The sequence below is a fragment of the Pleurodeles waltl genome, chromosome 7, assembly GCF_031143425.1.
Source record: "Pleurodeles waltl isolate 20211129_DDA chromosome 7, aPleWal1.hap1.20221129, whole genome shotgun sequence".
In the NCBI taxonomy this organism is placed as follows: Eukaryota; Metazoa; Chordata; class Amphibia; order Caudata; family Salamandridae; genus Pleurodeles; species Pleurodeles waltl.
Genome location: NC_090446.1, coordinates 365,990,887 through 366,005,226, shown reverse-complemented (window position 1 = coordinate 366,005,226; position 14,340 = coordinate 365,990,887). Strand labels below are relative to the sequence as shown.

At 45.1% G+C, this 14,340-nt stretch overlaps 1 protein-coding gene across 3 annotated transcripts in view; it reads left to right on the top strand.

The window, feature by feature from the left end:
• Nucleotides 1-14,340, top strand: part of ITCH (itchy E3 ubiquitin protein ligase) — a 779,961-nt gene that overhangs the window by 278,888 nt on the left and 486,733 nt on the right. For all 3 annotated transcript variants that reach the window (XM_069243816.1, XM_069243814.1, XM_069243815.1), the window contains one exon: nucleotides 6,505-6,642. In XM_069243816.1, the coding sequence (XP_069099917.1) occupies nucleotides 6,505-6,642 (138 nt within the window). The remainder of the gene's footprint in view (nucleotides 1-6,504; nucleotides 6,643-14,340) is intronic.

Below are 14,340 nucleotides of genomic sequence, written 5' to 3'. Positions count from 1 at the left end.
GGCCAGAGATAAAACCCCACCACCAAGGTTTTCTCCACAACCTTCCCCACTACAGTCACCACAGCTGTCCCCGGTAAGAACACCTCCAATGCAGTCACCTACGCATACAGGGATGACACTGGATGATCCTGATGCATGAGACTTATTTGATGCACCAGTATCAGACAACAGCCCAGATTGTTACCCAACAAGGCCGTCACCTCCAGAGGACAGTACTGCATATACGCAGGTACTATCAAGGGCAGCTACGTTCCACAATGTAGCAATGCGTTTAGAGCCAATAGAGGATGATTTCCTGTTCAACACCTTGGCATCCACCCACACTTCCTACCAGAGTCTGCCAATGCTCCCGGGCATGCTCAAGCATCCAAAACAGGTATTCCAGGAGCCAGTTAAAGGAAGGGCTATCACGCCTAGGGTGGATAAAAAATACAAGCCTCCCCCAACGGACCCTGTGTTTATAACACAGCAACTTACACCAGACTCGGTTGGTTGTAGGAGCAGCAGAAAGAGGTCAAACTCTCAATCGTCGGGAGACGCTCCACCGCCTGACAAAGAGAGTAGGAAGTTTGATGCAGCGGGCAAACGAGTGGCAGCACAGGCAGCCAATCAATGGTGGATCGCAAACTCACAAGCCCTACTTGCTCGCTACGACAGGGCACACTGGGATGAGATGCAACACATTATACAACACTAGCCCAAAGAACACCAGAAACGTGCCCAGCAGGTTGTGGAAAAAGGACAAGCAATATCCAACAACCAAATAAGGTCCGCATTAGACTCTGCAGACAAGGCAGCACGAACGGTAACCACTGCGGTAACCATTCGCAGGCATGCATGGTTACGAAGCTCTGGGTTCAAGCCAGAAATCCAACAAGAAGTGTTGAACATGCCTTTGAACCATGAATAATTGTTTGGGCCAGTAGTGGACACAGCAATTAAAAAATAAAAGAAGGACACGGACACGGCCAAAGCCATGGGCGCGCTCTACTCCCCACAGGGCAGAAGCACATTTAGAAAGCCACAATTTAGAGGAGGGTTTCGAATGCAAACACCAGAGCCTTCCACCTCGCAAACCAGACCCACCTATTAGGGACAATACCAGAGAGGAGGGTTTCGTGGCTCATATAGAGGTGGACAATTCCCAAGAGGAAAGGGAAAGTTCCAGACACCTAAGACAAGTCCAACCAAATAGTGACTTCAATGTCACAGAACCCCAACACTTAACACCAGTGGGGGGGACACTTACCGCATACTACCAAAACTGGACACACAACTATGGACGCATGGGTCCTAGCCATTATCCAACATGGTTATTGCATAGAATTCACAAATTTCCCATATGTCCAAACAACACTTAGACCTATTACAACTAGAGGTCCAAGCATTATTACAAAAACAAGCAATAGAGTTAGTACCCAACCATCATAAAGGAACAGGTGTCTACTCACTATATTTCCTAATGCCAAAAAGGACAAAACGTTAAGACCTATATTAGAATTCAGAACACTGAATCTCTTCATCAAGTCGGATCACTTCCACATGGTAACACTTCAAGACGCGATTCCCTTACTAAAAAAGGAGGACTACATGTCAACATTAGATCTCAAGGATGCCTACTTTCACATACCCATCCATCCTTCTCACAGAAAATACTTAAGGTTTGTAATACACGGCGTACACTATCAATTCAAAGTGTTACCGTTCGGGATAACAACAGCCCCAAGGGTATTCACAAAATGCCTTGCAGTAGTAACCGCTCACATAAGGAGACAGCACATGCACATATTCCCATACTTCGACGACTGGCTAATAAAAACCAACACACAAACAACAATGTCTTCTCCACACGCAATACGTTATAGAAACTCTACACAAACTAGGGTTTTTCGATAAATTACCAGAAATCACATCTGTAGCGATCCCTAATACAACATTACTTGGGAGCAACACTCCACACACAAAAAGCGATTGCCACTCCAAGTCCACAAAGGGTCGAAGCATTCCAAAATATAACATCAAGCATACAGCCAAACCAACACTACCCAGTAAGGTTTGTAATGAAACTTCTAGGCATGATGTCTTCATGCATTGCCATTGTCCCAAACGCGAGATTACACATGCGGCCGTTACAACAGTGCCTAGCAAAACAATGGACACAAGCACAGGGTCATCTCCAAGATCTAGTGTTGATAGACCGCCAGACACACTTCACGCTTAAATGGTGGAACCCTATAAATTTAAACCAAGGGCAGCCATTCCAGGACCCGGTGCCTCAAGATGTGATCACAAAAGATGCTTCCATGATGGGGTGGGGAGCACACCTTAACAAGCACAGCATTCAGGGACAATGGGACAATCAACAAAAACAACTCCACATAAATCATTTAGAACTGTTGGCAGTGTTTCTAACATTAAAATCATTTCAACCACTAATAGCCCACAAACACATTCTTGTCAAAACGGACAACATGACAACAATGTATTATCTCAACAAACAAGGAGGGACACAGTCGTCACAACTGTGTCTCTTAGCACAAAACAATTGGCATTGGGCAATTCACAATCACATTCGTCTAATAGCACAATACATCCCAGGCATTCAAAACCAGTTACCCGACAATCTGTCGAGATCACCAGCAAACTCACGAATGGGACATTCATCCCCAGATCCTACAGGATCACTTCCTTCGCTGGGGAACACCAAACATAGACCTATTTGCAACAAAAGAAAACGCAAAATGCCAAAACTTTGCGTCCAGGTACCCACACCCTCAATCCAAGGGCAATGCACTATGGATCAGTTGGTCAGGGATATTTGCTTACACTTTTCCCCCTCTCCCACTCATTCCTTATCTGGTCAACAAACTTAAGTCAAGAGAAACTCAAACTAATACTCATAGCACCAATCTGGGCTCGCCAACCGTGGTACACAACACTGCTGGACTTATCAGTGATACTCCACATAAAATTACCAAATAGGCCCGACCTGTTAACTCAACACAAATAACAAATCAGACACCCGAATCCAGCATCGCTCAATCTAGCAATCTGGCTCCTGAAGTTTTAGAATTTGGACACTTAAACCTTACACAAGAATGTATGGAGGTCATTAAACAAGCTAGAAAACCTACTACAAGAAATTGTTACGCAAACAAATGGAAAAGATTTGTTTACTACTGCCACACTAATCAGATTCAACCACTACATGCTTCCGCAAAGGACATTGTAAGCTACTTATTACACATACAAAAGTCTAAGCTAGCATTCTCTTCAATTAAAATACATCTCACAGAACTATCTGCCTATATGCAGATTACTCATCCAACATCGCTTTTTTGAATACTAGTCATCAAAGCATTTATGGAGGGGCTAAAAAGAATCATACCCCAGAGAACACCACCAGTACCTTCGTGGAACCTTAATAATGTATTAACACGACTCATGGGACCACCATTCGAACCCATGCACTCTTGTGAAATGCAATACTTAACTTGGAAAGTAGCATTTCTAATAGCTATCACATCACTTAGAAGAGTAAGTGAGATACAAGCATTTACTATACAAGAACCCTTTATACAAATACATAAACATAAAGTGGTTCTCCGTACAAATCCCAAGTTCCTGACCCAAAGGTCATATCGCCATTCCTCCTAAACCAAACAGTGGAACTCCCAGTCTTCTTTCCACAACCAGACTCAGTAGCTGAAAGAGCCTTACATATATTAGACATAAAGAGAGCACTAATGTATTACATTGACAGAACAAAACAATTTCGTAAAACAAAACAATTGTTCATAGCTTTCGAAAAACCTCATGCAGGTAATCCCATATCCAAACAAGGCATTGCCAGATGGATAGTTAAATGTATTCAAACTTGCTATATTATAGCAAAAAGAGATCTACCTATTACACCAAGAGCGCATTCCACTAGGAAAAAAGGCGCCACAATGGCTTTTCTGGGGAATATACCTATGACAGAAATTTGTAAGGCAGCCACCTGGTCTACGCCTCATACATTCACTAAGCATTACTGTGTAGATGTGTTAGCAACACAACAAGCCACAGTAGGACAGGCTGCATTAAGAACATTATTTCAGACAACTTCAACTCCTACAGGCTAAGCCACCGCTTTTTGGGGAGTTACTGCTTATTAGTCTATGCACAGCATGTGTATCTGCAGCTACACATGCCACCGAACGGAAAATGTCACTTACCAAGTGTACATCTGTTTGTGGCATGAGACGCTGCAGATTCACATGCGCCCTCCCACCTCCCCGGGAGCCTGTAGCCGTTATTAGTTAAATGAAAATTGTAAATTTGTAAATAAATATTATTTTAATACACATTATTATGTACATACATACCTACTCCATTGCATGGGCACATCTAGTATATTCACAACTCCTACCTCACCCTCTGCGGGGAAAACAATCTAAGATGGAGTTGACGCTCATGCACAATGGAGCCGAAAGGGAGGAGTCCCTCGGTCTCGTGACTCGAAAAGACTTCTTCGAAGAAAAACAACTTGTAACACTCCGAGCCCAACACTAGATGTACACTGGGTAAGTGACATTTTCCACACACACACACACACATATATATATATATATATATATATATATATATATATATATATATATATATATATATATATATATATATATATATATATATATATATATATATATATATATATATACTTTTTTTTTGCATTAATATATGTGTATTGTATTATAATCCACCATCCAGAAGGGTAATAATGTCACAGGATTTAAATTTCAATAACTACTTGCTATTCTGATTCCAGCATGTGAATCTATGAAAGATCCAATACTGTAGAAGAAAGAGTTACTTACCTGTAACTAATGCTCTCCAGTATTGATATCTTTCATAGATTAACATGTGACCCACCCTTCTCCCCATAGAGGCTTCCCATATGTCATCTAGTTATTGATCTCATTTGTGCTAGAAAATCAGAGGAACTGGGGCTCCTGTGGTGAGGGTTCAAAAGGGTGCTGTTGCCTGATTGGCTGGCATTTTCAAATAACGTGAATAAGTTGTGAAAGTGAATGCACTTTAATATTGTCTTAAATGTAAAATGTCTATACTGCTATTTAATGATACTGTAGGACTCGCAGACAAGATGAAGGATATTTACGACATTTTTCTCCCAGAGAACCAGCCCACATCAGGACAGACGACCGAACCTCACCCCAACCTACCCAAACCATCCACAGCTGGTCCACTCTCACCACTGAGGAAGCAGAAAGCATCATGAACAGCACTCGCTCCGGAGCTCCCACAGACCCCTGCCTCCACCACATCTACATGAGACCCAGGATCCATCTCCCCCGAGCTTCCTAAGACAATGAACTGCTCCATCAACATAGCCACCTTCCCCGAAGACTGCAAACACGCCGAGGTACTCCCCGAAGACTGGAAACACGCTGAGGTACTCCCCTCCTGAAGAAACCCTCTGCTGACTCAGAGATAAAGAATTTCTGGCCCATCTCGCAGTTACCCAACACTGCCGAAGTACTGGAAAAGGCCAACTCACAGCTGTGGCAATTCATCGAGGACGACGACTCACTGGACACCTCCCAGTGCGGGTTCCGCAGCAACCACAGCACGGAGACCGCTCTTCTTGCAGCCGCCGATGACATCTGCATCCTCCTAGACAGCGGCCACACTGCAGCACTCATACTACTCGACCTCTCAGCAGCATTCAACATGGTCTCCGACAGCACCCTGTGAATCCACGGAAAAGCTCTGCAGTGGATCAGTAGTTCAGTAAGCACAGGATGGCTCCCAAGCTCACTGCGCCACTGGATTCAAGCTAGCCTAGCTGATGAGGGTGTGATACCCCAAAAACGGTCCCAGGATGCTTGTTTCCAGTCCAGGGAGGACCTGGCTGGGCAGTTTTGGCAGAACTGTTCTCATGGGAAGCAGGCTCAAGAATGATTTGCATATGGCTGGGTCCAAATTGGGGTGGCGTGGTGGGCAAAAAAACGATGGATTAGACCCAGATATCTGTAACAGGGGCTGAATGTTTGCATTGTTCAGTATTCCATCAATCATCTGTTCTTTTTGCTTTTGTTGCCCCAAGTGGGAAGGATATGGCTTAACGTGGATCCTGAGCTCACTGCGTCACTGGATTCAAGCTAGCCTGGCTGAGGGGTGATACCCCAAAACCGTTCCCAGGATTCTTATTTCCGGTCCAGGGAGGACATATCTTGGCAGGTCGGGTGGGTGTGTTGTCATGGGGAGCAATAGCAAGGCTAATTTGCATATGGTTGTGTCCAAACAGGGGTGGCATGGTGGGCAGAAAAAAAAATTGATTAAATCCAGATCTGTGTGACTAAAGGTGAATGTTTGCATTGTTCAGCATTCAGTCCATCATCTGTTCTTATTGCATGGAAGGGCTTGCATCATGAACTGCTATATTTGAATACATGTTTTCACTGGTCATGTGAAAAGTGTTTTTTACATTTTTTATTTCAGTGGAAGAGGTGGTAGTGTCCCTACAACTAGTTGGTGACAAGGAGCCAGCAGAAGTAATAGGAGACCTGTCAGTTTGTCTTGATGGGATGCACGTAGATCCTGATCACTTGCTTAACGGGGATGCAACGTTTAGCTCAGGTAAGTTTTATATATATATTTTTTTAATTCTGAGTGTTACAAGTTGCATAGAACATTGTAAAGGGACAAATATTTGCGAGAATTGTGCAATAGTCATAATGTGTCATGAACTAATACATGTGGGGGGACTGGGGACAACAAAACTGCACAGAATCCAATGCAGAGACACAGAAAAGCTAATCCCGACAAGCAAGCTTGCAGACTCATAGTGGCGCTTTACTGTGGAAGATCATTGTCTTGTGGTTGGGAAACGTGCTTTATTGTTTGTAGGACTACATCCAAAGTTTAGAATTTCACAGGAATTTACTTCCAGTTCATTAGGAGTGGAAGGAAACTTGTAAATCCCACATCTCTTATTATACTTTCAAGAGGGTCTCTTGATTGGCTACTGTTGATCTTCCCAGAAGTAGTAAAGAATGACTCATTAGAAGGGTCTCCATACTTGCCAAAGCCTTGAATGGTGTAGCCGCCCTCTCCCTTACAGTCTTAAAAGCCATGGATGTATACTGGGCCCCAGACATCATATACCAATGTCCTAAGAGATCTCCATTTGAGATTTTCCTCAAGGCTTAACTGTTTACATCTTGGGGGATGACTTTGATCTAGGTCTGCTGACACCAAAAAATATTTGGAAAAATGCATTAACTAAAGAGGAGGTCCCAAGTTAGTTAGGTTCAGAAGAACATTGATGCCAGGGGGCTTAGTCTCTGTTGAACTGTGGTCTAGTATGCGGATGGTTAGTGCAACAGCAGTCGCATGATACCACCTTGTGGTGCTAGGGAGTTATTGATTTGGGAAGTTGTACATTTATAGTTATGTGACCCAAAATAAAGTTCTTTGTGATGATTGGAGAAACTGTTCACATCCCGCCTGGAGCTACTCTTAAGGAGAAATTCTGTGAATAGGCAGGGTCCACCAGAAAAAACGATACTGAAAGTAGGTCACTTGTTTAACCGTCTAGTCAGCTTATAAGCTGAACAGAATTTGGAAAGCTGTTAAATTTCAAGCAAACAAATCCTTTCTTGGCATCAAGTGTAATTGCAATCTGGAATTCGTCTACAAGACAGTATTGATATAGCCACTAGGTATAAACTGGGTGTTATGCTCTGGAATAAATCCAGACTAGTCTAGTTGTACCAGATAAAGAACTTTTTAGAATGTCAGTCACTATGGTATTGGCCCGTGGTCTTTATGATTTAGTGGAGAAGGGGGGGGTCTCTAAGGTCCACAGTTGACAGTAACTAGGCTGAGCTTGGAACGCATACTATGACGGCTTCATACGAGGCGGATGAGAGCACGTTCAGAGTCTTGCTGCCACTTTGTCTTACTTGTGTTACCTCCTTCACATGTTGTTGTGAAAGCCTACATATTATTGAGGACTAAAGGTGGACGAGCCACTGAAAGCTCAACTTTAATCTTTATTTGACCCTTGAGCCCAGAACAACCAGAGCCTTCATGTGGCTTATACCTGCCACCCTAATCTAACCTCATGCATAAGGAATCATAAAAGGGCAGTGACCTTTGATGTATTAAAAAGGGAGAGAGAGAACAACACCATCTAGGGGCAGAATATGAAACTTCAAAACCTTCAGTAAACTCAGCTTCCCCACTTGACCAAATTGTGTGATCCTAGGCAAATAGTATTTCACTGAGCTTCTTTTTTCCCTCTATCACATATGAAAGTACCTTCAAATAGGTGAGCTCAGGATGTGAGTTGTAAAAACAGCTCTTGAGTTTGATTTAATAGACTGCAATGTTACTCATGCTTAAAAAGAATCTAGGCCACTTAAAATGATCTCATTACAACTGACTTGCTGCTTAGTTCACTAGTAATATTGTCACGTTCGGGAATGCATGTTGCTAAGTTCATGTATAAAAGCTATCACTTTTAATACACGCCTCTCAGTGCAGTAGTGTAATCTCATGTACCAAGGTAAAATGCTTTCCATGTTAAAGAAATATAGAAATATATATATTTTTTTTTGATGGGACCGATTTTTACTTATCGGTTGCTTGACTTAAATGCTAAATATTCTCCAGGCTCAGGCTTTTGGAGCAGATTCTTGTCTCGTCTCTCCTTGTTCATTTGTTGTCTCACCCACCTCTGTTTAGTCTCAACTAAAAGTTTTTGTCATAAATAAAGCTTCTTTAGGCCGACTAAACAAATGTATATATTACTTACTAGATATATATATATATATAGATAGATATATGTTCAATGGCATGTGTAGCTGCATGTACACATGCTGTGCATATACGTCTGCCATCTAGTGTCTGGCTCGGAGTGTTAAAAGTTGTTTTTCTTCTAAGAAGTCACGGGATGGAGTGACGACTCCTCTTCGGCTCCAATGCTCATGGGCATCGACTCCATGTTAGATTGTTTACTTTCCACCGTCTGGTTCGGACATGTTTCCTTTTGCTCAGATAGTTCAATTCAGAAAACTTAGAAAACGCTTCATTTTTCGTCAGTATTGTATTGATTGCGTTACATCTTCTATCAACACTTCGGTACCGTCGGAACAGACATCTCTACTCGCCCTTCGGGGCGAGCGCACCCAACTCGGGCCTGGTCGGGCCGACCGGGTGGAAGCCTCATGGATCGGACTCCATTCCGATTCTGTCCTCGGTGCCACGCCAAATGTCCTTATACAGACCAACACCCTGTCTGTAATCTTTGCCTTTCCCCAGATCATCAGGAAGAAAATTGCAAGGCCTTTTGATCAAGAAAACACTTCAGGACAGAAGAGCACGAAGGCTTGAGATGGCGTCCAAAAGCTCCGAACATCTTGACGTAGAAGAGGAAGAGATCATGCACACAGCAGTCTTTGTTCGAGGTTCCGACTCCGACCAGGAATCCGAGGAAGACAGACCAGTCACGGCAGGACAACACGTGAGTACACCTGCTCCTGTACCATCACAAAGACCGAAATATAAAGCCCTGGGTACGCCACTGCCGGAAGGCCATGGCTCGACCTGAAAGAAGACACCCGGTGACTAAACCGCCAGTTCGGCACCGAAAAAGACCACTCCTCCGAAACCATCAGTCAACTAAAGGCTCCATGTCAGACTCGAGCAAACACCGCTCTTCGGAGTCGAAATTTCAAAAATCACTTTCAGAGCCGAGACTATCCTCAACACCATCTTTTTCGATACTGAAAAAGCCAGCTTCGGAGCCGAAAAGAGCAGGTTACACTGAGTAGCATGGACTTTCTAAGACACTCAAAGAAAGCCATAAGACTTCTGAGGAGGACACCCAAGTACAGCCAATACTTGAAGTGATGGATGAAAGGCAAGCCAGGATTCATATCTACAAAGAAACTGGCAGAATATTAACAACACCTCCTTTAAAACCTAAGAGGAAATTAGCCTTTCAGGAGGAATTGGACACTACACATCCTCCAGCTAAAGTGCCAAAGGAGAGACTACCACCTCCTCAGTTTTCGCCTCCTCATTCTCCTCCTCACTCTACACACCTGCATATCTCTCCTCCTACCAGTCCTACACCAATGCAGTCGCCATCAAATTCGTTTGACTCGCAACAAGATAATGTAGACGCATGGTGTAGGAAGTTGGCTCTGTATGTACTATTTCAAAGTAAGAAATAGCATGCACAGAGTCCAAGGGTTCCCCTTAGAGGTAAGATAGTGGCAAAAGAGATAATTCTAATGCTCTATTTTGTGGTAGTGTGGTTGAGCAGTAGGCTTATCAGAGGGTAGTGTTAAAAATTTGTTGTACACACACAGGCAATAAGTGAGGAACACACACTCAAAGACCATTCCAGGCCATTAGGTTTTTATATAGAAAAATATATTTTCTTAGTTTATTTTAAGAACCACAGGTTCAAGATTTACTAACAATACTTTAAATGAAAGGTATTTCACTCAGGTATCTTAGGAACTTTGAATTATCACAATAGCATGTACAGTTGTGGCAAAAATGGCAATAACCTATTTTAAAAATGGACACTGCAAAAATCAACAGTTCCTGGGGGAGGTAAGTATTTGTTAGGTTCACAGGTAAGTAAAGCACTTACAGGGTTCAAAGTTGGGTCCAAGGTAGCCCACCGTTGGGCATTCAAGGCAACCCCAAAGTTACCACACCAGCAGCTCAGGGCCGGTCAGGTGCAGAGGTCAAAGTGGTGCCCAAAACACATAGGCTTCAATGGAAATAGGGGTGCCCCGGTTCCAGTCTGCCAGCAGGTAAGTACCTGCGACTTTGGAGGGCAGACCAGGGGGGTTTTGTAGGGCACCGGGGGGGGGGGACAAGCAGGCACAAAAAGTACACCCTCAGTGGCACAGGGGCGGCCCAGTGCAGAGTGCAAACAGGCGTCAGGTTTTTAATTGGTTGGGAGACCCAGGGGTCTCTTCAGCGATGCAGGCAGGCACGGGGGCTTCTCGGGGTAGCCACCACCTGGGCTAGGAAGAGGGTCGTCTGGGGGTCATTCCTGCACTGGAGTTCGGTTTCTTCAGGTCCTGGGGGCTGCGGGTACAGTGTGTTTTCCAGGCGTCGGGTTCCTTGAAGCAGGCAGTCCCGGTCAGGGGGAGCCTCTGGATTCCCTCTGCAGGCGTCGCTGTGGGGGCTCAGGTGGGTCAACTCTGGCCACTCACGGGATCGCAGTCGCCGGGGAGTCCTCCCTGTAGAGCTAGTTTTCTGCAGGTCGAGCCGGGGGCGTCTGGTGCAGAGTGGAAAGTCTCACGCTTCCGGCGGGAAACGTGTGGTCTTTAAAAGTTGCTTCTTTGTTGCAAAGTTGCAGTTTTGGTGAACAGGGCTGCTGTCCTCGGGAGCTTCTTGGTCCTTTTAGATGTAGGGTAGTCCTCTGAGGCTTCAGAGGTCGCTGGACCCTGGGGGACGCGTCGCTGTTGCAGTTTTTCTCGAAGTGGGGAGACAGGCCGGTAGGGCTGGGGTCAAAGCAGTTGGTGTCTCTGTCTTCTCTGTAGGGCTTTCAGGTCAGCAGTCCTTCTTCATCTTCAGGTTGCAGGAATCAAGTTTCCTAGGTTCTGGGGGCTTCTAAATACACAATTTAGGGGTGTGTTTAGGTCTCGGAGGATAGTAGCCAATGGCTACTAGCCCTGAGGGTGGCTACACCCTCTTTGTGCCACATCCCTAATCCTATTGGGGGAATCCTCCATCTGCAAGATGGAGGATTTCTAAAAGTCAGTTATCTCAGCTCAGGACACCTTAGGGGCTGTCCTGACTGGGGAGTGACTCCTCCTTGTTTTTCTCATTATCTCATCCAGTCTTGCTGCCAAAAGTGGGGGCAGTGGCCGGAGGGGAGGGCATCTCCACTAGCTGGGATGCCCTGTGGTGCTTTAACAAAGGGGGTGAGCCTTTGAGGCTCACCGCCAGGTGTTAGTTCCTACAGGGGGAGGTGAGAAGCACCTCCACCCAATACAGGCTTTGTTCCTGGCCCCAGAGTGACAAAGGCACTCTCGCCATGTGGCCAGCAATATGTCTGGTGTGTGGCAGGCTGGCAAAACTAGTCAGCCCACACTGGAAGTCGGGTATGTTTTCAGGGGGCATCACTAAGATGCCCTCTGGGTGTAGTTTTACAATAAAGTGCACACTGGCATCAGTGTGCATTTATTGTGCTGAGAAGTTTGATACCAAACTTGACAGTTTTCAGTGTAGCCAGTATGGTGCTGTGGAGTTCGTGCATGACAGACTCCCAGACCATATACTCTTATGGCTACCCTGCACTTACAATGTCTAAGGTTTGGCTTAGACACTGTAGGGGCATAGTGCTCATGCACCTATGCCCTCACCTGTGGTATAGTGCACCCTGCCTTAGGGCTGTAAGGCCTGCTAGAGGGATGATTTACGTATGCCACAGGCAGTGTGAGGTTGCATGGCACCCTGAGGGGAGTGCCATGTGGACTTAGTAATTTTCTCCCCACCAGCACACACAAGCTGGCAAGCAGTGTGTCGGTGCTGAGTGAGGGGTCCCTAGGGTGGCATAAGACATGCTGCAGCCCTTAGAGACCTTCCCTGGCATCAGGGCCCTTGGTACCAGAGGTACCGGTTACAAGGGACTTACCTGGGTGCCAGGGTTGTGCCAATTGTGGAGACAAAGGTATATCATAACTTGGCATCAGCAAAGGCAGAAAGTCAGGGGGTAACCATGCCAAGGAGGCATTTCCTTACACATGGGATCTTTATGATCCAGATCCCATTCCTGACAACGACCCAGACTGCTATCCCTCTAAGCCTTCACCACCTGAGGAAAGTACAGGGTATATCAAGTATTAGCTAGGGCTGCAGCATACCATAGTGTCACCATGTACACTGAACCGTTGGAGGACGATTTTTTGTTTAATACACTCTCCTCCACGCATACAACATACCAGTCGCTCCCTATGCTCCCGGGCACGCTACAACATGCTGATCAAATATTTAGCGAGCCTGTCAAAGCAAGGATAATAACTCCCTGGGTAGAAGAAAAAAAATACAAGCCACCTCCCTCTGATCCTGTCTATGTAACTCAGTAACTCCCTCCAGTCTCTGTAGTGGTAAGCGCTGCCAGGAAGAGGGCAAGCTCAGTCATCAGGTGATGCACCCTTACCAGACAAAGAGAGTAGGAAATTTGATGCTGCAGGGAAGAGAGTGGCATCCCAGGCAGCCAACCAATGGAGAATAGCCAACTCACAGGCGTTGTTGGTTAGATACGACAGGGCCCATTGGGATGAGATGAAATATATAATTCAGCATCTCCCCAAGGAATATCAAAAGAGGGCACAGCAGATCGCGGAGGAAGCGCAAGCCATCACCAGTAATCAGATTAGGTCTGCCATAGACTCAGCAGACACAGCTGCCAAGAACGTCAACACTGCTGTAACAATCAGGAGGCATGCATGGCTCAGGTCGTTGGGGTTCAGACCCGAAATCCAACAAGTGGTGTTGAATATGCCGTTCAACAAAAACAACTTTTTGGCCCAGAAGTGGACACTGCAATTGAACAATTGCGTAAGGATTCAGACACCACAAAAGCTATGGGTGCACTATACACCACACAATACAGGGGATCCTTTCGGCAACCCCAGTTTAGAGGTGGATTTAGGGCTCAAACTGCAGAAGCATCCACATCGCAGCCAAAACCAGCCTACCAACCTCAATACCAATGAGGTGGTTTTAAGAGCACATATAGAGGGCAGTACCCCAGAGGTAGAGGGAAATATCAAACACCTAAACAAACCTCACAACACACTAAACAGTGACTTGTTTCATTCTCTTCCCCTCCACACCTCCCCTGTGGGAGGAAGACTACAAAATTTCCATACCAACTGGCAAAACATTACCACAGACAATTGGATACTATCAATTATCCGCAATGGTTATTGCCTAGAATTGATACAAACTCCCCCAATCATTCCACCAAAACCACACAAACTATCCACAGAACACATCAGTCTGTTACAGGAAGAAGTCAAATCTCTATTACTTAAACAAGCAATAGAACCAGTGCCACAAAATCAAGTAGGGACGGGAGTTTACTCACTGTACTTCCTGATTCCCAAAAAGGATGGCACCCTAAGGCCAATATTAGATCTCAGGACCCTCAACCTTTACATCCTCTCAGAACACTTTCACATGGTAACTCTCCAGGATGTTATCCCACTACTCCAAAAACACGTTTTCATGGCAACATTAGACCTCAAGGATGCATATTTTCATATACCCATCCATCCGGCGCACAGAAAATAT